This window comes from Phoxinus phoxinus (assembly GCF_949152265.1).
Source record: "Phoxinus phoxinus genome assembly, chromosome: 11".
Lineage (NCBI taxonomy): Eukaryota > Metazoa > Chordata > Actinopteri > Cypriniformes > Leuciscidae > Phoxinus > Phoxinus phoxinus.
This window is the reverse complement of record NC_136886.1, coordinates 24446274-24468036: the sequence shown is the minus strand read 5'-3', so window position 1 is coordinate 24468036 and position 21763 is coordinate 24446274. Positions and strand designations below refer to the sequence as shown.

Genomic DNA, 21763 nt, shown 5'->3' with positions numbered 1-21763 from the left:
TAAAGTCTGAATTCACAGTATTCATAAACGGTAGGCTAAACCTACTCAAATAACATACTGCCCCCGCTAAGCAGAAGATCCAATTAACACAAAACTCTTCTATGAAGAAAGAATAGATGAATTTTAAATAAGTAAATCGACTGACTTTGTGGGTCACATAAATAAAAACATGGATCTAATATGTCCGCATTGTTTTAAAAAAAATCATCCTTGTACTTAATTTCACTTAGAAAAAATGATACAATGATACATTTGATTTAAACTGTTTTTATCATTGTGATAGATGTAAATGATTAAACATGTATCATCTGAATCAGTAGATTGTCTTGTTTAAGCTGGCTACTTGAAATGTTGCTAGAAATAGAAACGTCAAGACTGATGACCCCCAAGCTTAACAAAAGCTGATACACATAAACAAAAAGACATTCTGAGGATGCACACCAAGTTGTCAAATTCCACCTAATATAGGGAACTACAGAAAAAACCAGAGAGAAAGAAACGTGCATGTAATTTATGTGAAGATTGGACAAAAGCTGTGAGAAGAGTATGGTAAAAATGTCAGAAATATAAATTGATAACATGCATCACCCAAGGATCCAGAGGAATTGGTGCTTGGCTCCAAATATGTCTAACAGTATGATATGTATAGTAATAGTATGTTATATAATAGTAATAGCCTTTAAATATAATACTGTATCAGTATTCAAGCTAACATATTTACATAAATCGCTACACACAGGCAGATTTTATCATCACAAAGGAATTGGGTACGTTTAATTGTAAACAATAAAAAATAACATTCACATAATAAAAAAAGAAGAAACATGTTATACATTATACTTTGACAATGGCTATTTGATTTCACAATCATTAAAACATTAGGTTCTACAGGCACATTAAAGGGATAAGTCACCCACAAACAAAATTTTGTCATCGTTTACTCACCCTCACGTTGTTCCAAACCAGTATGAATATCTTTCTTCTGCTGAACATAAAAGAATTTTAAAGATTGTTGTAACCAGACAGTTGACCGCACCCATTGACTTCCATAGTTGGAAAAAAAAGTACCATGGAAGTCAATGGCTACCGTCAACCTTTTGGTAACCGACATTCTTTAAAATATCTTCTTTTGTGTTCAACAGAAGAAAGAAATTCATACAGGTTTGGAACACCACGATGGTGAATAAATTATGACAAAATTTTCATTTTTGGGTGAACTATCCCTTTAAGTATAACACTTACATGTGATTATAATTCATTGTACATTTTTATACACTGCTATTTAATTGACAACTCTCCTTTTTTTTTTAGCTCTATAGAAATTCAGGGACCTGTTGATAATATCAATTAGTTGTTGTCTCACTTAATTTAAAAGCTTTAAAAATGCAATGATTTGAACATGTCTGTTGTTGTTAAACTATTTAGGTAGGTTTTACTTTTCCCCCCACAGGTTCACTCAGTAATTTCTTACTTCAATAAAAAGTTAAAAAAAATAAATTAATTGTAATATTGAAACTATGTTCTAATCACATACACTTACATAAGATGAAGACTACAATAATTTCAGTGGCTTAATAAAAGCCGTTTTATTTTACATAGAGTGGGTCACCTCATGTTGAGTCACATTATCAGTCGAATGCTACTCATGTTATCTCAGTAATCCACCTCCCTTTTGCTTGACATGTATTTTTACAAAGGTATCGATAGGGGTGGGCAATACAAGCAAAAAATATAACAATATCTAGACCAAATTTTATTTGGTAACCATTTCAATTGTCCACTTAAGACATTCTTCTAACTTTGCAGCTACATGTCAGCTAACTCTCAGAGTATTAGTAGACTCTCTGCAAAAGTAAAGAGTAACTCAGCAAAGTAACTTTGCAAGTACGTGCCAACTTATTCTACTAACCTAACAGTCTACTAATACTCTAATGAAAGTTAGTTGACATGTAGCTGCAAAGTTACTTAGAGTTAGTAGAATGTCTGAAATGGACCATCGAAATAAAGTCTAACCTCAAAAACGAATTAATAGTAGATCTGTCACAAATTTGATGAATTTAGATTTAGAAAATAATGTTCTCAAGGCAAGCAATGAGGCTTTTTTCTTTTTAGCTAAGTATATGTTTTTGAAGCCTCATCTCCATTTCACATTTTGAATAACCTTTCATGTCAATGCTGAAAAACTGACTAAATACAAATTACCCAACAGAATTTAGTTTTAATTTTTCAAACTCAATTCCTGAAGTAACTCACTCAGTGTGATCGCATAAAAGATTAAGTGAAAGTGGTTTAACATGCCTGGGTGGCTTATATGGTCATGTAAACGCATAAGAGATGTTCTTTAATGCTTATATAGGCTTGCGCATGTATATGTAACAAACATACAAAATGGTAACTCTTAAATATGTGAGTTTTGTTAAGTGATTTATTAAAAGAAGCAGCTTATTTTAATCATTTGTTTGTGAATCTTACTTTACCGCACTATATGCTTGTTTTTGTGTGCAGCTCCCAATGACAAGTCAGTATCAGTTTGCAATACACTTCCTTTTCACATCACAACCAACTCACATTCACAATTGGTGTAACATATAGTTGTTGTTGTTTTTTCTTATCGTAGTACTGGAGATTCAGCCCTGCAGGATACACTGGCATAACCACAATAGAAACAATACTCAAATAGTTATATTGGTTGACAAATAGTTATACTGGTTGACAAATATTTCTACCGGTATAGCGGTATATCGCCCACCCCTAGGTATCAGTAACAGAAAATGTTTGCTTTTGCGTGAAAATGCATTCACGTCGCTAGCTGTCAGTATAAGTCATCACAACATAAACAAAAAATTACTGAGTGCACCTTTATCTTGAGAACCATGCTACTGTGGGCAAACGCTGACCCCTGTTCTTTCTGTGGTACATCACACATCTACACTTGAAGAGTTTTCCCTCAGTGTTACAGCAGTTTCAGGCTGCCTGTGACGTTATTCACCATCTCCTCTTCTCCTATGATGGCAAGCACAGTGCATGAACCTGGCTCCACCTGAACACAAACACATTCCAAAAATCAATTCCAGGCTTTATCAATATAGTCACACAAAATTGCATCAGGCAAAATGCATCCGTTTCTCATACGTCTTCCTCTCCATACATTTTCCTTCTTTCTGTCAAATACATGTAAGAAATTAGCATTTACAACCATAACCCAAGAACAAATGTAGTGTCTCTAATACTTTCTTTTTTCCACAGTAAACAAGAACCACAATTGTCACGCATGTTGGCATGTGTCGCTAACCTGTGTGTGTCCAGCGTCCTGTACCAGCTTTGTAGGAAGACTGAGGCTCATAGCAAGAGCCTGTAATTCCAACAGGTGTGCCATGTTAGTGCCTTGTAACACAATCTTCTTAGATCTAAACAGCCACAAAAACATACAAATACATGTGACTTAGGTTTTAATACATGCTTTGATTTGGTGATCAATTTGGTGATGATTCCTTTATTAAAATCTGAATACAGATTGGTTTAATAGGGCCTGTTTACACCTGGTCACTTCATGTGTTTTCTCTAATTGGATAGCTATTTGATTGTGAAAAGACCAGGTGTTAACACCCTCTGAAACGCTTTTGAGAAGGATTTCAATCCGATCACTCCAACCACTTAAGGTGGTGGTTTGAGACGCATTCCAGATTGTTGAAACCACATATGTAAATTTTACTTCTCCCAAAATGGTCGAAACCTCCTCCCAAAAAATTATGCGAGAACGTGGTTTAGGCTATATGACATTAGTGAGTATCTCTTTAGCGAGCCAAAGTGCAAACTGACACAAATTAAACTAAAAGTTCAGTTTTATTAAATGTAGTGAGACTCATGTACCGTACAAGCGCTAATGCCGCTCTCTCTCCTATTGTGGTCTTTGATCTTGAAATTAGCTGATAAAACAGCTCACATCTGTTGCTTTGGTTGACGTGAACCTCTTAAATTTTCATATAGCAGGGGAATTGAAGATCAGATTTACAATCGTTTTGCAGTGACACATAGATGTGGCCAAGTATAAAATAATTAATTTTAAAGCAGCCATGAGTCATGACAGGTGAAATCAAATTTGCCTTCAATCTTTTGACATATAAGTGCTCTTGTACCATTAACACATCCTTTAAGTTCATTGCTTAAAACATTCTCCTCATTATAAACAAAGCATTTATTTAATCAAAATCCAAAAAAGGCTTGTTTGGATATTGTGGGATTTGTGACGTCACACATATGCCTGCCTCCAGAGCAAGACATTGACTGTGTCCCTACCCTTACTCACGTGCTATAGTGAGTGGGCATTGATATTGTTTCCTATGCAATGGTGTTAGCCAATCATAAGTGGCCATTTAATGACCCATTGAACAAAACAGATTAGCATCCGAACAGTAAAAACTCGAAGTGACGAAGTATATCAAGCGTAGCTTCAGTTCTGGCAGGTCACGTTAGTCAAGCTCGCATCAGCCGACTCTCAGCTGATCCACGTCTACCTATAGGAATACGACACCTATCACCATATACATATATAAGCTCCTTCAGTATTATCAGCAGTTATCGCGTTTCTCAGGAGCTAAATTACCCTCCTCCACCCCCAGCTCCTCCTCTCGCCCAGTCAGGATTTGGCATTCTGATTCTAGACTGATTGCTAGACTGCATGGATTTGAAGGGAGTTCTCGCCCAAAATGTAACCAACCATACCGACAATCCAAACTGTATGCTAATTGTCAATCGTATTTGATGATAGTGGTACAAACAGAAAAACAGGCCAATGGACTACCAGTCAAAAAACTTTTTTTTTGTGTATACACATAAAATAAATTATAAGATTAAAATCTTTTTTTTATGATTTTGAAAGAAGTGTCTTGTGTTCAAAAGGGTTACATATATTTGAATCCAGTAAAAACTGTGAAATATTATTACAATTTAAAATAACAATTTTCTATTTTAAATCTTAATTTATTTCTGTGATGGCAAATCATTTTCAGAAACCATTACTCCATCTGACACGGACGGGCCAATCCCGCACAAACTGGTGGAAACCTCACTGATTCGACACCATGTTCCAGACAAGTTCAGGGACCTCATTCTGAACTATTATAACTGCTTTAGTTTGAGAGTCGCCTCTGGATCAACAACATCTGGATTTCATAGGCTGGAAAAAGGAATAAATCATAGGGTGCACTCTCAGTGATTTTGTTCGCCTTAGCCATAAATATGCAAGTTAAGTCAGCAGAGGAGAAATGGTCTGCAATTCCACTCATGAATTCCACTCATCCGGTCAGGTGTGCATCAGCCCCCCATCAGAGCTGATCTGACGGTGACCACAACATCCGTGCCAGGATGCAGATGGATCCTCCAAGGCCTTGAACGCCTCATCAGCTGGGCCTGAATGGACTTTTAAACAGCCAAGTCCCGATCCCTTGTGGTGAGGAAGGGAAAAGTAACCGACAAGTTCTGTTTCTCCCTGGGAGGAGTCCAAATTCCATCAATCACAGAGAAGCCAGTTAAGAGCCTGGGAAAATTCTTTAACAGCACACTTAGGGACACAGCCACACTTCATGAAACCGGAAAAGAGTTGCACCACGCCTGGATTGCAGCAGTGGACAAGTCAGGGCTGCCAGGAAAGTTTAAAGCCTGGATTTTCCAGTATGGCATTGTGCCACAACTCCACTGGCCACTGCTGGTTTACGATGTCCCCCTAACTACTGAGAGACAGGAAGATCAGCCACTCTCTGCATAGGTGTTTGGGTCTCCCTCGTAACGTCAGCAGCATAGCCTTGTTCGGTAGTAAGAACAAGCTACAACTCCCCTTCAGCAGCCTGTCGGAGGAGTTCATGGTTTCCAGAGCAAGAGAGGTGCTGCTGTGCAGAGAGTCCACTGACACCTAAGTCTCCTCAGCTGGCATAGAGGTGAAGTCCGTTAGGAAATGGAGGGCCCAGGAGGCAGTCGACCAGGCTGAAGCGCGGCTGTGGCACAGTGGCATCAGAACGTGCAGGGCTTGGCTGTATCCAAAGACCGCAATATGACAAGGCCAGGGAAAAGGACAGGCGTCAACTGGCCCATGAAGAAATCAGAGCAGGAGTAGAGGAAAAACATATCAGCAGGATTGGGGGACCCGACAACAAGAGGCGTGGACTCGATTGGAACAGGTGATGGACCGAAAGATCTCGTGGTCTGAGTTGTGGAAAGTGAAGTCACACCGGATCCAGTTCCTTATCAAATCAGTCTACGATGTCCTCCCCAGTCCAACCAACCTCTTCTCCTGGGGCCTGATAGACACCTCTATGCCAAAAAAGACGATCCCTGGAGCACATATTAAGCTGCTGCCTTAAAGCCCTGGGAGAGGGATGTTATCAGTGGCATCACGACCAGGTGCTGCTAGGGGTCATTGCAGAAGCCATCAGCACCAGGATATCTCTCAGCAGGCACCAGCAGCCAGCACAGCGCACAATCGCATTTGTTAAGGCTGGAGAGAAACCACCATGGAGCAGGAACCCAGCAGGGGGCTGGCAACAGCCCGGGACTGGCAGCTAAAGGTCGACCTGGGAAGGTAGCTCAAATTCCCAGGAACCATCGCTACGACCACACTCAGGTCTGACGGTCCTTCATTCAGAATCATCAAGGCAGGGTGGTCCAACTAAAATTTACTGTGCCCTGGGAAGACCAAATGGAAGAGGTGTTTGAACGGAAGAGGGCCAAGTACGAGGAGTTGCAGGTGAATGACATAGCAGAGGATGGAAAACCCGCTGCCTCCCCATCGAGGTTGGCTGCCGAGGGTTTACCGGCCACTGCACAAAAAGAAAGCCATGAGGAACATCACGGATGCCGCTGAGAAGGCATCTAGATGGGGCTGTGGATCAAAAGGGGTGATCCATGGATCACACAAGCTACCTAGGCACAAGTCAGGGACTGGTCATCCCTGGCTGGATCACCTGGGAGAGGGTGTATGATGTTGAAAGACCCGAAACACACAATGACCCCAGGTTACATCACTGATGATGTGTCTACGTTGCACCTGTAAGGTGTGTGTTAAAATCACCACATGATTCTTCAGAAATCATTCTAATATGCTGATTTTATTCTCTGTCACTTATCCATTATTAATGGTGCTCAATTATTAATAATGGTTCTTATTATAATTAATGTTTTCAACATTCATAATAATAAGAGATGTGTCTTGAGCACCAAATTAACATATTAGAATGATTTGTGAAGGATTATGTGACACTGGAATATTGAAATTCAATTTTGCCATCAAAAATAGAAATGTTATTTAAAACTGTAATAATATTTCACAATATTCATATTTTTACTGTATTTTTGATCAAATAAATGCAGCTTTGGTAAGCATAAGAGACTTCTTTCAAAAACACTAACAAATTTGTAATTATTGCAACGTTTGACTAGTAATGTATTCATTCAGGAAACAATCTAGGAATCAGGCTAAGGTAGAAGGATAAGACAACATTGACATCTCTTACCCAGCATGGTCCCATCTCCAGGCCATTTCCCTCCAGCTGTTTTTCTCCTGCAAAGCCTGATACAAACCCACTGCAGCATGACCCACCTGCGCCGCCACCTATAGACACATTGCTCATCTCAATTCTATTGAAATACACGGACCATACACAGGACATTGTTCTCTAACAAATACTATTAATTTAAATCCAAAAGTTGTCTAGATTGCCAATAGGTAAAAGCACCTGTGCACATGAGAGCTAAACTCTAGCATCTCTTTTTTTCCATTGCACAAATATTTGTGTTTTCCTGCTTTGGAGCAATACACATCTTTCTCATCATTATGAGATGTTAAGTAATCATTATAAAAAAAAAATTCCTTAATTTTATGAGATACAAAGTCATAATTATAAACTAAAATGAGATAGTATTGGGGGAAATATTTTTTATGAGTTACAGGATCACATTTTAAAACAAGCAGAAACAAGCTTCAATAATAAATAAACATAAGACAAAATAAAATGTCTGCTTTTAATTTTAAAAGAGGTATTCTGCAATCACTGAGGGAATGGAAATGTGTTGATGTTTATGGATGGATCAATTTGATTGATAACTGAGGACAAATTGAAAGGGTCATGATACCCTAAAACACATTTTTGAGATGTTAATGACGTTTTAGTTCATTATAATAATAATAATAATATATATTTTTTTATTTGTTAAGCAAATTTAATTCTGCCGTTTCAAAAATAGAATGTGACCTGTTTTTGTAAAAATGTCATTATGATTGGTACAAAGAGTACAATATTGCATTGTTAGATTTTCATATAATTATGAGAGGGAACATCCTCCTGATACATGAGATCACAAAACAGAGGAAAACTCACACACACAAAAACACAGCCACACCCTTCATCTCATTCATCGCTATAGTAAGTGTAAATTTGAAAATGTTCAATTATCTACCTTCCCGACACCCATGGACAGCTCCATATTTACAACAAAAACCATTTTGAACATCAGGTCCTCATCACCCTCTTCCTGTAAATTAAAAAACAAAAAAACAAATAGGGTTACACAATAAAATAATAGTAATGGATTGATCATGGCTGCCTTGATTACACAGCATTCTATTTAGATCTATCCCTGTTGAGACAAAAGTGTCTATTTATAAAAATGTTTTGCAACGTTGAGAACTGTACCAAGTGAGTTGAGGAATACAGTGGCCAATCAGAGGTGTTTAAATAAGTCACTGCAATGACGGTATTTGCTCAAAATTTAGTTCAGCTTGAGCTTGAGTTCTGCACTCTTGCAAATGCTCTCATTATAACCAACAAATTGTAGACAGAATGTATAAGAGATTTATTATGTAGTGTAGACAACTTCACGGATTATTAATAGCTCCAGTTATTATAAAGAGAGTGCTCTGCTCACTTTCTGTAAGCCTATATATTCTTTCTATGCACTATTTGAATAACATTTTTGTTTTTAATGCTGCTAAGAGGACCAATTCCCATGTATACACTGCACAGTTTCAGACAAAGCAATAGTATTTAAGTGCAGGATTAAATACACTAAATAAGTGGTTCTCAACTAGGGGCCCCACCAGATTTAAGACTTAAACCCCCTATTTCACAGACAAAGCTTAAGACCCAGACTAAAACTCATGGTTGAGTTGTCTTAACGAAAAGCAACTTGCACTGACATATCTTCAAATATGTAATTAGCATTGTTTTGTCTCAAGATGCACACCAGTAATGTTTTTTTTTTCTAAGGCATGTTTATAAAAGCTACTTAAATGCCGTAAATAAGCTAAGGCCTAATCCTGACTTAATCTAAGCCCTGTCTGTAAAACCAGTCGAAAATTACTTAAAATTATTTAAAAAAGATTTAGATTTGTCCCCTTGACAACTTTTTTTCTTTATTTTACTCTCATAGCTTCCCCAGTCATGGAAAGCTGGATATATGAAGTGTGAATTCCAGACCAGAGAAATTAATAAAATCTTAAACTACGATGGATTTTTTTTTCCATAATGAATATATGGGGTTCTTCTAGCTATGCAAAGGTCTAAAAGCTTTTATAAGATACATTGATTATTTTTTTTAATTACAAATTTCTTATACTATTCTTATTCAGTTCATTATGAACAACTTGTTATACCTAGTTTCTGTAAATAAAACATTTGAAAACAAGCAGATTTGTCGTTATGAGAGGAGATATATTAGCCTATGAAAAATGTAAAAAATTGTTGTGGAAAAGGGTGGAAATGGTCATAAATGCAACATCACTACGGATTTATAAATTAGCTGTTCACTAAAAAAAAAAGATATCTGCTTGTTTATGTATATACAGTACTACAGAATCTACCATGATATTTCTTAAAATAGGATAAAAGTATTTTACAGTAGATTAATTTAATCAACATTAATAATCACAATAATGAGGAAAATGGTTGACACTGTGACTTGACAGTTATGATTTTGTCAAATTTGTGCAGTCCTACAGTCAAATCTGTATTCAAAGTAAAGTACTTTAAAGGGATAGTGATCGTGTCTCTTCAGAAAATGTTGGACCAAAACGCTCAATTCATATGGATTAGTTTTATGATCTCTTTATGACCTTTTTGAAGCACCAACGTGTATGCATTGCTGTCTATGGAGGGACAGAAATCTCTCAAGATTTCATCAAAAATATCTTAATTTGTGTTCCGAAGATGAACAAGGGTCAGGTTTCAAAGAATTGAGGGTGAGTAATTACTGACAGAATTTTAATTTTAGGGTGATGGGGTATGTCTGTACGCATGTACCTCGTTCTCCAGTTTGTTGAAGTAATACATTGCAGCCTCCTCTGCTGACACATTCTGTGTGTGTAAGAGTGCCTAGAACAGATCAATAAAAGCATCTCACTACAAAAGACAGCAATCATGACATTGCATTCATTTTTTATGTACATCAGCTTCTGCTACCATAGAGGGGAAGTCAGAGTCTAATGTCCAGTATACAAACTGTTCGGTTGCTCAAAATATTTTGATATTTGCTATGATAAACAACCACTTTAGAGTCAACCAATACTGCAAATGCACAGCCAGTTCATTCATTGTAAGCAGGTATGTATGTGTACCTGTTTGGCTGCCTCCTCAGGTATGTCCAACTCTCTGAGCTGCTGCAGGAATACAGGGTTCACTTCCTGCTGGGACTCCATTTCTAAAATACAGACATGCACATTATAAACCCCATATTAACATACTGTTTTCTAACAGACTGTAAGCGATATACTGTCCGGTTTTAGTTGAAGATAGATAGCAGCCTCTTCTGTTGAAGCCTCTCACTAAAGCATTTCAATTAGGTCAAAATGAACGCAATGTCTTTCACTGCCGACACCTCCAGAATCATTCAAAATCAACTGAACGTCCGTTATATATGAATTAATATTTTCATGCTACATCAGGTTTGTAGCTGCTAATGCTAATGTTAGTATTGCCAATCATTTTGGGGAATTTTTAAACAATCTAAGTGAAAGCATCTCAGGGCAATTGTATTCTGTAGTTTAGGGTGTTAACGATCGTGTCTCTTACCTGCTTTACTGAACTACTGAACGAGCGATTATCCCCCAATGCGACTGTGAGCTTCTTAGCGAGCGATTGTTTCGTCTTTTTACTTCCAAATGGGCATAGAGTCATTTGTGATATTTGCGATTATTTTTAACCTCTCATTTCCATTCAACGTCGCTTATAGTTTTAGAAAAAAATGCTGCAACAATAGCTTTCTACGCAAACGTGAACTACACATTACCGTATACACCGAGTTCATGGGTCATGTCGGTTACATTTCCGGGTCATTTTACTCTACAACTCCAAATCCGCTTCTTCTCTGACAAACCTCCAAGATTATTCGTTTCGTTCTGATGCTAACAAACGAAATTGAATAATTTCGGTTAATACGTCTATATACATCCTCGCACCGCAGGTAAAATTGCCCACGCGTTTATTCATTATTCATACACATAGACAGTATTCCTACATAGTGGATGCACACACAAAATAGAATTGAACTACAAACATGGCGGACATTCTTGAGGCCGACGAATCGTACGTCAACGTCGCCTCTCATAAGTGGACTGTAGAAACGATCATAGACATAAATATCTGACTAGTTTGAGGTTGTACACCAACCGTTTTTCCAAAAGACTGTACCTCATCTGCTTATTATATTATTATAGGGCTACTATTTTATAGTACTATTAATTACTTCACTATATTCTAATTTACTTTTTTTAATTGATTGACTGTATTATTCTACAATTAATGCTACATCAATTTGCTGTTATCATTAGTAAAATATTACTATTATATTATATTATACTATACTCATACTCCACTTAATTGTATTTATTGGCTATTATATTAATATTAATAGGCTAACTGTTACTATTTTTACCATATCGTATAAATGTTCTACCGCTGTAAATGTTCAAAATGATTATTTAGGGATCCACACACCAAAGGTGTATTGTGTTTGTACTGGTTTTCTTCTTAATGTTTCTGCCCTAAAAGTGTATGGACGTAAGAGACACCTCTAGACCCCAAACTTAGCAGGATGGTCCCACCACATACCATCTGACACTAGGTGGAGCTATAATAAGGGGATTTGCATCATAACTTTGGGACCATAAGGACCAGACAAAAAAAATGCTTTCCCCCTTGATTCCTCAAGCCAAGTCAAATATCCCTAATATCAAAATGCGTATAGGTTTTCCCCCATGCCTTTGAATGGAAATAAATGCATAGATTTAGCTAATTTATAACCATGGTGTCCTGACTATCATTTTATATATATAGTGTAAATTGAATTTGTGAAATACTTATAATTACACAGACAGCACATTCTCATATAACCCGACACCGGCTCAGAAGCACCTGCAAGAATTATTCGATTTATTTACATTTTGTCATGATGTACCATCTTTGTCCAATGTTTTTCAAAGCATATACTGTACGTTTCACGGAAGACAGAAATGCATACAGGTTTGTACCAAATAAGTTTTAAGCACCAACAAAAAACAGAGACTGGCAGAGACTCTCCAAATGTAAGCTTTATTTATCCTAATTATTAAACTGATGCCATCATGTTCACCTTGAATGCCCAATACAATGTACATAATTTTAGTTTTCGTGTGATGTTATATGGAAAAGACACCTGATCATAAATTGTATTCCCACATAAAGCATACATTCAGAAACGAAAAACCTATAGAACAGCTTAACACTAAACTTGTAAGCTTATCGATAAACTTTTTTTTTTTTTAAAGAACTGTTTTATAATAATTTACTCTTTTTGAACTTGCCAAGAAGCTACGTAACAATTCAGTCATTATTTACAATATTATACTACACTAAAAAAAATTAGTCACTTTCCTTTGACCATTTCTATTCATCTCAAATGTTCAGTGTTTGAGAACAGTCTTTGATCAAAAGAAGTTAATTGCATCTGAGTGGCCTATTTACCTATGCAGTGGACCAGCACTAATATATCTGAGCACATATTTTACATACAGATCATATTTTCTCTCGTGAAGGCTAAAATTTCACAATACTATCTCTTTAAAACGTACCTACATAAAATGATCAGTCTTTAAAATTCCTTATTGATGAAATGTTACAGAATGTGGTAAGAGAGGAGTAATTCATTCAATCCTATGTTGGCACCTCAAATAATAATAAAAAGATACCAACAGATCAACATTAATCAACAAAATAAAATACAAAAATACATATACCACTGGCTAAACATGATTTGACCTGACTGGTTGAAACAATGACACTATATGTAACAGATAATAGTGTCTGCTTTAAACATTTTAAAAAGTAAACAAAAAGACTCTTTCGTACTGTATTTTTCCAGTGACACTTACTAAACAATGTCAATTACAATTTACAATATCATCATAAACTATAAATGTTCTAAAACATTTTACTACAGTGTGTCAGTCACAAGATGTTTTTGCTTTGACAGTTTTAGCAACTTTGCAAAAATGCTGAATCACATTAGAATTTTACACCCAGTGGACAAGAGAAAAATTACAGCCGCACTGAGGAGGAGAAGAACTTTTACATGAACACACACACACTGGTAGATCCAGAAAGCGGAGGTAGACAGAGTACAGAACATCTAAAGTGTTCTGTGGTAAGGCCACGACCAAGCAAACGCTTGTGCATGTATGTGTTTTCATGATAATCCCGAAAAAAAACAAAAAAAAAACATACTTTGAGTATAATGTATTCATGAATTCAACAAGCAATTCAGGCTTAAAAAAATGCAAAGGGACTGAAATGGGAATAAAAAATTCCATATAGTTTTAAGAGAAATCATCCCATGCCCATATTCAAGTTAAAGACCACATCTTTCTATCCCAACACGTCAGATTAGACTGTAGCTCTTTGTTAGTAGATACCAAAATGAACACAACTTGAGCTTTGTGTACACCTGCTACACATAGTAGCTTTTAAACTTATACTGTACCATGTGTTGATACAACAACCCACCAGTGTCTATTACTTTCACTTTGTCCATGATCACAAGTCTGTCACTTTATTTTCTACAGCTGCAGCGATCTGTTGAAGCCGATAGCCGAGCTGCATCTTTTGAGCGGTGGAATCTTCCTCCAAGGCAGTGATAATCTAACATATTATAACACACACGTGTGCAAACAGGAAAGAGGAGGTCAATTAGAGCATAAATACACTAAAAGTGGTAACACTTTGTAATACGTTTTCAGTAGTTAAAGGGATAGTTCACCCAAAAATTAAAATTAGCCCATGATTTACTCACCCTCAAGTCATCCTTGGTGTATACGGCATTCTTCTTTCAGACGAATACAAACGGAGTTATATAAAAAAAAATCTCCCGGCTCTGCCCAGCTTTATAATGGCAGTGAATGGCCGTTTCTGTTTTGAAGTCCATAAAAGTGCACCTATCCATCATAAAAGTGCACCTATCCATCATAGAAGTGCTCCACACGGCTCCGGGGGGTTAATAAAGGCCTTCCGAAGCTAAGCGATGAGTTCGTGCAAGACAAATATTCATATTTAACACATTACAAAGTAAAATTCAAGCTTCCGGCCAAACGGATTCGACTTAAGCCTAAACTTACGCCACTTATGACGTCAGAAGTAGTGTAGTGTGTCATGACGTAGCGTAAATATCAGCAGTATGTCACATTACTTGCGTAAGTTGCGCTTTAGGCTTAAGTCGAATCCGTATGTTCATTTGGCTGAAAGACAGTTATTTTACTTTGTAAAGTTTTAAATATGGATATTTTTCTTACACAAACTCATCGCTTCGCTTCAAAAGGCCTTTATTAATCCCCCGGAGCCGTGTTGGAGCACTTTTATCATGAATGGATGCACTTTTATGATGGATAGGTGCACTTTTATGGACTTCAAAACAGAAATGGCCATTCACTGCCATTATAAAGCTTGGAAGAGCCGGGAGATTTTTTTATATAACTCCGATTGTATTAGTCTGAAAGAAGAATGTCATATACACCTAGGATGACTTGAGGATGAGTAAATCAACGACTAATTTTCATTTTTGGGAGAACTATCCCTTTAACTACTTTAGTAAACATGAACTAAGAATGAAAAAGTTCTACACCATTTATTAAACAATTTTAATTTCAAAATGTACTAATACATTATTAAAATCAAATGTAATATTTGTTAACATTAGTTAATGCACTAACATGAACAAACAATGAACACCTGTATTTTTGTTAACTAGATTAACAAAGATTAATGAGAAATTAGTAGAATGACCAAAAATATAGTAAAAATTGTGAAATGTGATTTTTTTATTTTAATATAAATAAAATCCTTTAGCTGAAAACAGTTGTGCTGCTTAATATTTTGTTTTTGTGAAAACCATGATGCACCATGATTTCTCAGGATTCTCTAATGAATACAAAGTTTAAAAGAACAGTATTTATTTGAAATATCTTTTTTTAATATTTATATACATTTATTTTCTTAAATGTAAAAAGCTTTACTGTTATGTTTGATCAATTTAATGTGTCCACTCCTTACTTTTTTAATTCCTTGAAAATTTTCATTTATTATTCATTGTTGAAGGGACAGTTCACCCAAAACGAAAATTCTGTCATCCTTTACTCCCATCATTTATTTGTTTGGAAGTTGTTCCAAACCTGTATGAATTTCTTTCTTCTGCTGAACACAAAAGAAGATATTTTGAATGATGTCTGTAACCAAACAGGTGATGGACCCCATTGACCCCATTGGTGATGGACCCCCTTAGTTTTGACTTCCATCAACTGTTTGGTTACCCATAATCTTCAAAATATCATCTTTTGTGTTCAGCATTAATACATTAATATATAAATTAATACAGGTTTTGAACAACTTGAGCGGCATGCTGAAGACGTACATAGTTAGTTCATGTCAACTTTTGGTCACACTTTATTTTAAGGTGACGTAGTTAAATTGTACTTACTCTAGTAAGTACTGAGTAGTATTATTAACTACATGTACTTACACGGTTAGTTAGTTACTTATTATTATGCATAATTTACTGTTATTACTATAGTAAGTGCATCTAGTAACGTGTAAATACGTCACCTTAAAATAAAGTGTCTGTAAAGAGTTACCCTAAAAGCTTATACATTGTCTTTAGGATCAATCTCAGCCTGTCATGACTCACCTGGTCGTAGTATTTGTTGATGTACTTGTAGAGCTCATGAAGGGCCACCAGGTAATTTAATTCTCCAGAATAATTCTGACAATCAAAGCAAATGTGTAAATCGTATGAACAACATTTGTATGTACTGCAAAACATGACTAACCCATAATAAATTCACCTCAGTCAATATGACTTTTTCAAATTTTACAACTGAAAGGAAGTAAACTGACGACAGACATACCCTAGAAAGCTCAGCCAAAGCAGAGTTCATCTCCTGATCGCTGGCAGAGATGGTCTGCTTTATGTCGGCATAATAACTGTGTAAGAACAATTGTGAGATTCAGAACAAGATGACTTTCCAATTTAGCCTTCATGGTAGTAAAGTAGTGTAAAGTAATTGTACCGTTCCACCATCTGTTTATAGCGAGGGATATCTCTGGCATACAGCAACTTATTAATAGGTGAATCCTAGATAAATAACAGAATTGTTTTTAAAAACTTTTCAATCTTCAGTCTTTCTACTGGCTTCCTGCTCATTTCTCTGTGTGTCTCTTACCCTGCCGAGTTTATGCTCTGTGGTAGTGCAGGAGTCCATGAATGTTTGAGCAATTACTGACAGAACCGCGTCCACATTATCCGACACCTGCACATCGAAGATGAACTGAGGGTTCTTTACAATGTTGATCCAGAACCGCAGAGGCAAACTAGAACCAAAAGACAGAACCAAATCAGATCATGAAGAAAACTGCATGTGTTTTACATTAATACTCCACTCGTGGGCGGATGCTTGAGTGTTTTTATCCTCTTAAGGCTTTCAATAGCCCCTTTCACACATATAATCTTTACTGATAAATTACCATTAGGAGATCCTGTGTGAACAGGCCCTTTTCAAAGATACTGGTAAGTCAGTTCTGACAGTTTCCCGGTATGAGATGTTGTAACATTACCAGCAAATTACCGACATGATGCTGTGTGTGAACAAAGACTGAAGACTTCCCGTATGAGCACATAGGAGGTCAGAATGCGCTGATGTAAGAAGTTTGCTTTGGGCCAATCATAAATCCCTGAGCCGTTTACGGTAAGCTCCACTGCTTTTAATTGTTTTACAATGTAAACATGCGCAACATCATTCACAATTCCCTACATTAGTCAACTAATATAATATAATTCACTTAAGGGGGCTGCCGCTTTTGCATCGTTTGTGCTTGCATGCAGTTCTAGTAATAAGATGAAAAGGTTGATCTTGAACTCTGTCATGGAAACTACCGGTATGTATAAACCTTAATTAAACAATTTCATGATCGATTTAAAAGGATTTAATAGCAGTTTGGAAAATGGATGAATGGGCGATTCATCTGCGGGAGCCATCTTCTGGCGAGACGTGGGAATTCATTTCGGCACGACTCTCACAGTGCATTGTGGGTATTCTCTAGCATTTGAATGTACATCGGTTGACCACGCGTTATTGCTGTGATTTGGGGGATTGAACGAGTGCACTCCGTAACATCCACCACTTCAAATAGCGCCATATTTAAGGGTATGGGGGGGGTGATTTCAGACACAGCCAAAATGTCCAGTGCTAGGGGTCCTTCAAAACCTGCCATTCGGAAGTAAAAAAAAAAAAAAAAAAGTAACTGAAATGAAACTAAAGCACTTCTCATCCAGGTGAGGTTTAAAGGTAATTTCCAGAGTTTACCTGTATTTTCGAACTGATGTGCGCGTTATCTTACCTGTAAAAAGACGGAACGGCATTGCTTGTGTGAACAGCACATTTGTGTATTTACCGGAAAAGACGTTCTGGTAATTTACTGGGATTGTTGTGTAAAAGGGGCTAATATCGAATTCAAATCCATTCATCAAATAATAAGCTATCGCCAAGTAGTTCCATTAAATACTTAGGAGGAAAATTCTGTCATAATTTACTCACCCTTCTCTGGTTCCAAACTCATAAGACTTCCATTCATCTTCGGAACACAAATGAAGATATCTTTAATATTTTCTTAACATTTTGATTTATCCATTCAAAGTCCACTGCATCAAAAAGTACAACAAGACATCGAAAAAGTACTCCAAAGAAATGGAGCGGTTTAATCCAAGTCTTCTGAAGGGACACAATGACTTTATATGATGAATACATTTAATTAAAAATTTAAAAATTAATTAAAAATTTAAAATATCTTTATTAGTGTTCTGAAAAGTCTTATGGGTTTGGAATGTCAAGTAAATGACAACATCTTCATTTTTGGGTGAACTGAACCTTTAACACAGACATTGCAGGTTCAAAATAAAAATTGTGACCTAGGAAAAAGACATGGCTGATATGACAGTTATATTTATTGTGCATAAATTAACCCTCAAGTTTCTTGAGTGGAAATGCACCATCATTCCCAGACTGAATCTAACATCTATTAGCATTTTATTCAGTTAAGGTGTTCACTAAGTTAATTAGTACCTGTTTGTTTTCCAGATGTGAATAGTTTCAGAGTCTGAAATGCCATGGCGCGTTGCATGATCATCAAGCAAGTCAAAGAAATATTTGATTGCCAGAGGAACTGGCTGACTAGTGCTGAGAATAACCGTGAACAGATCATCCACAAACTTCTGCAGTGTACCCTACAGAAAGACAAAGACACAGCAAGTTAACAGGTGTGAGTTATTCAGCCAGAGATTTGGCTTTTGGAGTTAGGCTTCTCTTGTATGCTTTTATCTTCTGGCTGTTTGAATGTGTGTTTGTTGGGATACCTTCATTGACAGTAGCCGTGTGAGATAGATTTCTGGTATGGTCTTGGCTCGTTCTCGTTCTTTTAAACTGCCTCGTCTGTGTTTGGGTAACTCTGGCTCCTCGCTGGCCTTCACTAGATGCCACAGCCTCACTCCTCCCTCATCTGCATCCTCTAGCATGGGCGTCTCTGCATAGTGAGGATGAACGTGGTTTTGAAAAAAACAACAACTATATATTCCAGTGTTGAATATAGAGACCATAATAAAAATTATAGTTATGTGTTAAAAAAAGCACACTTTTATCCATTGGTTAATCTCATATATGTGTAGTATGTGCTGTAGTAATGCTACAATTACTTTTTTTAAAAGGACCTCAATACAAATTAGATATTTTCTACATTTTATAACCCATTTTCCCATGAAGTCAACTTATGTTTTGTACATTTTGTTTTTCAGTGGGTTTTTTTGCAGGAAAAGACTGCAAGGCTGTTTTTCATAATTTTTTCCCCATTTTAAATAGATATGGAATTAGTGGAAGATACAGCGATTATAACTACAATGCACAGATCTTTTTATACATCAAATTCTTTTGTGCTGCCTGTTGGATTTACTAAAGACATAAACAACTGTGTTTACATTATTTATCTGTGCCATGACGCATTATGCTATCAATCATTTAAAAAAAAATATATACATTACTGTATTGTTTCAAAAGTAATCTAAACAATCATGAGAAACAGAACCATGTTTTGTGCATGTGTGTGAACATTATAGATAGTCACATGTGCTCTACTCACTCTCCCCTGCAATGTAGTCATGGGTATCATGGTGAATATGTTTGCTATGGCGTGGAACCAAAGCAACAGTTGCTCCATCTGGAACCTAAAAACCCAAAAATATGTGAAGAATGAAAGTTTAAAAAAATGAAAATATACTTGTATATACAGTTGTAATCGAAATTATTCAACCCCCATTGCAAATAAGGTGTATTGCCAAAATTGTCATACTTTCAGCTATTTGAAATTAAAAAAGCTAACAAAAGTAATTGAAATAGCTCAACACAACAAATGTTTCAAGTTGTTTCTGCAAATTCAACTGAAAATGCTACTTTTAATGACTTCTGCGGTCTCAAAATGATTCAACCCCCTGAACAGAATAACTCACAACAGCACAAATCTGCAAATCAGATTTATATTGAAATGACTTGATTTCGCCCGCAAAAATTAGCTGAGTGTGCCTGCAGAGTTTTTGTTCTGCGTCACTTGATTGTGTTATACCTTATAATGCTGGAGCGTGTTGAGGCGTTTCCAGTTGCCCTGAACCACAGATGTTAGGTCTTCATCTGAGAGGATCAGGTGACCCGCTACACCAGAGCGCCATTCTGAAAATGTCCAAAACAACATGTAAATTTAAAGACAGGAAAGGTTAAAAAGAAAAATAAAGACTGAAAGAATGAATTAATGAATACAACTAGAGAACATAGTGTGTTCAGATATGTAGGAAAGAGTGCAGACATGTACAGTATGAATGTTCTCACCCAAGTCCACGGAGTCAGTATGTGGTCTATGAGAGTACGAGGTGCCCTTGTACACCTGGTCTAGTATCTTCTCCTTCACCTGGGTTATAGTGTCACAATCTAAAACTTTAGCAGCAACTGGCTGAGCTTCATTCACACCTATTCCCTGCATCAGGACATCCACAGTCTAAAGAGAAAAAGAATGAGAGTTAAGAATTTTTGTAAATTAAATTTGTATTATCAATTTTGTAAGCACAATAAAATCTGCTCATAATTCTGTAATAAATCTGTGAACTGGTCTATTTTTTTAAATGTCCCAGTTGTCTTTTTTTTTTTTCTCTCTCTCTAAATCATTGGGTTCTGGTTAACCATGATATGTTTAAATTGCACACCCAAGCCCTAAAACAGCGAAGACCCTATTGTTTTTCATTTGTATCTTTATTCAGTTGTATTTATTTGTGCTATTGCTAATTTGTTTAATTGTTCACAATTTAATTATTGTGTTTACTTGTCTTTAACAATGCTTGAAATGTATATTAGTTAGGGTAGTTTTGCTGTGGTATTTTTGTTAAAACCATAGGCAAAAGTTCCTTGTGTACGTGTTCTTTAGCCTGTTGAATTTTGTTCATGTTATTCAGCTGCAACGAAATGTTTTGCAAAAATAAGTTTTCGAAAACATCAAAATTCAAATGATACCCAACCCTAGAAGTGAAACCAACCTTACAATACTCACAAGACAGAAACCCTGGTTTAGAAACTTACTGGTAGAACCATGTTAAATCTATATTAATGTTTACACTATTTTACATTGTCTATGTACCATACTTACTATGGCAATACCAGTAAACTATGCATAATAACAAGCAACTAACCCTAAACCGAACTCTATCTCTAAAACTCTAAAGTATACGTTGTTAATTAATATTACTCAGTTCTTATTTGTGTAATTACACTAGAACAGTAGCTATATTTCCATCCACCTATTTTCTTGTATAACTTTGTTTATCTTATACTTAAAACTAAAAAAAATATATATATATATGGCTATATAAAAAAATGCAGCTCAATTGAAGCGGATATTTTTTTTTATCCGATAAGACGACATGCAAATAAACTACGATGCAAACAGATTTACTGAATAAATTACTCAATGCGAAAAAGAAAATGTAATTTGCCTTTGCCTTAACAGATCATGTGAGCAAGTATCAAAAAAAAAATCCACAGCGGTTTCCCCGATTGCAGCTACTTCCATTTTTATTACAGATTTTTTTTCACCAATTTCCCATTAAGTGACGATTAAGTTCTTTTGAACACATGGGGTGAAAACTATACTTAATTCATAAACGGTTTATG

The 21763-nt window shown here is 36.2% G+C and overlaps 2 protein-coding genes across 2 annotated transcripts in view; both read right to left on the bottom strand.

The window, feature by feature from the left end:
- Positions 1–248: 248 nt before the first annotated feature.
- Positions 249–11565, bottom strand: LOC307006723 (putative peptidyl-tRNA hydrolase 2). Its single transcript, XM_079627966.1, has 7 exons — positions 11058–11565; positions 10604–10686; positions 10290–10361; positions 8449–8523; positions 7506–7603; positions 3293–3407; positions 249–3040 (listed from the first exon to the last, which is right to left on the bottom strand). The coding sequence occupies exons 2-7, from the start codon at positions 10682–10684 to the stop codon at positions 2954–2956; spliced, it is 528 nt and encodes a 175-aa protein (XP_079484092.1). The 5' UTR covers positions 10685–10686; positions 11058–11565; the 3' UTR covers positions 249–2953.
- Positions 11566–12554: 989 nt separating this feature from the next.
- The window catches only part of plxnb1b (plexin b1b), a 52972-nt gene continuing 43763 nt past the window's right edge, over positions 12555–21763 (bottom strand). The window contains exons 29-38 of the mRNA XM_079629472.1: positions 20432–20597; positions 20172–20275; positions 19692–19776; positions 18916–19082; positions 18626–18786; positions 16730–16877; positions 16577–16641; positions 16415–16490; positions 16195–16269; positions 12555–14159 (exon numbers count right to left, since the gene is read on the bottom strand). Coding sequence (XP_079485598.1) covers positions 14055–14159; positions 16195–16269; positions 16415–16490; positions 16577–16641; positions 16730–16877; positions 18626–18786; positions 18916–19082; positions 19692–19776; positions 20172–20275; positions 20432–20597 — 1152 coding nt within the window. The 3' untranslated portion in view covers positions 12555–14054. The remainder of the gene's footprint in view (positions 14160–16194; positions 16270–16414; positions 16491–16576; positions 16642–16729; positions 16878–18625; positions 18787–18915; positions 19083–19691; positions 19777–20171; positions 20276–20431; positions 20598–21763) is intronic.

Excerpts from the sequence above, each read along its gene's own strand:
- LOC307006723 (XM_079627966.1), bottom strand. The coding sequence starts at position 10,684 with ATGGAGTCCCAGCAGGAAGTGAACCCTGTATTCCTGCAGCAGCTCAGA. Across the intron at positions 7,604-8,448 it reads TGTCCATGGGTGTCGGGAAG|GTGGCGGCGCAGGTGGGTCA; the intron begins GTAGATAATTGA and ends ATGTGTCTATAG. Across the intron at positions 3,408-7,505 it reads TGGAGATGGGACCATGCTGG|ATCTAAGAAGATTGTGTTAC; the intron begins GTAAGAGATGTC and ends GTGGCTGTTTAG.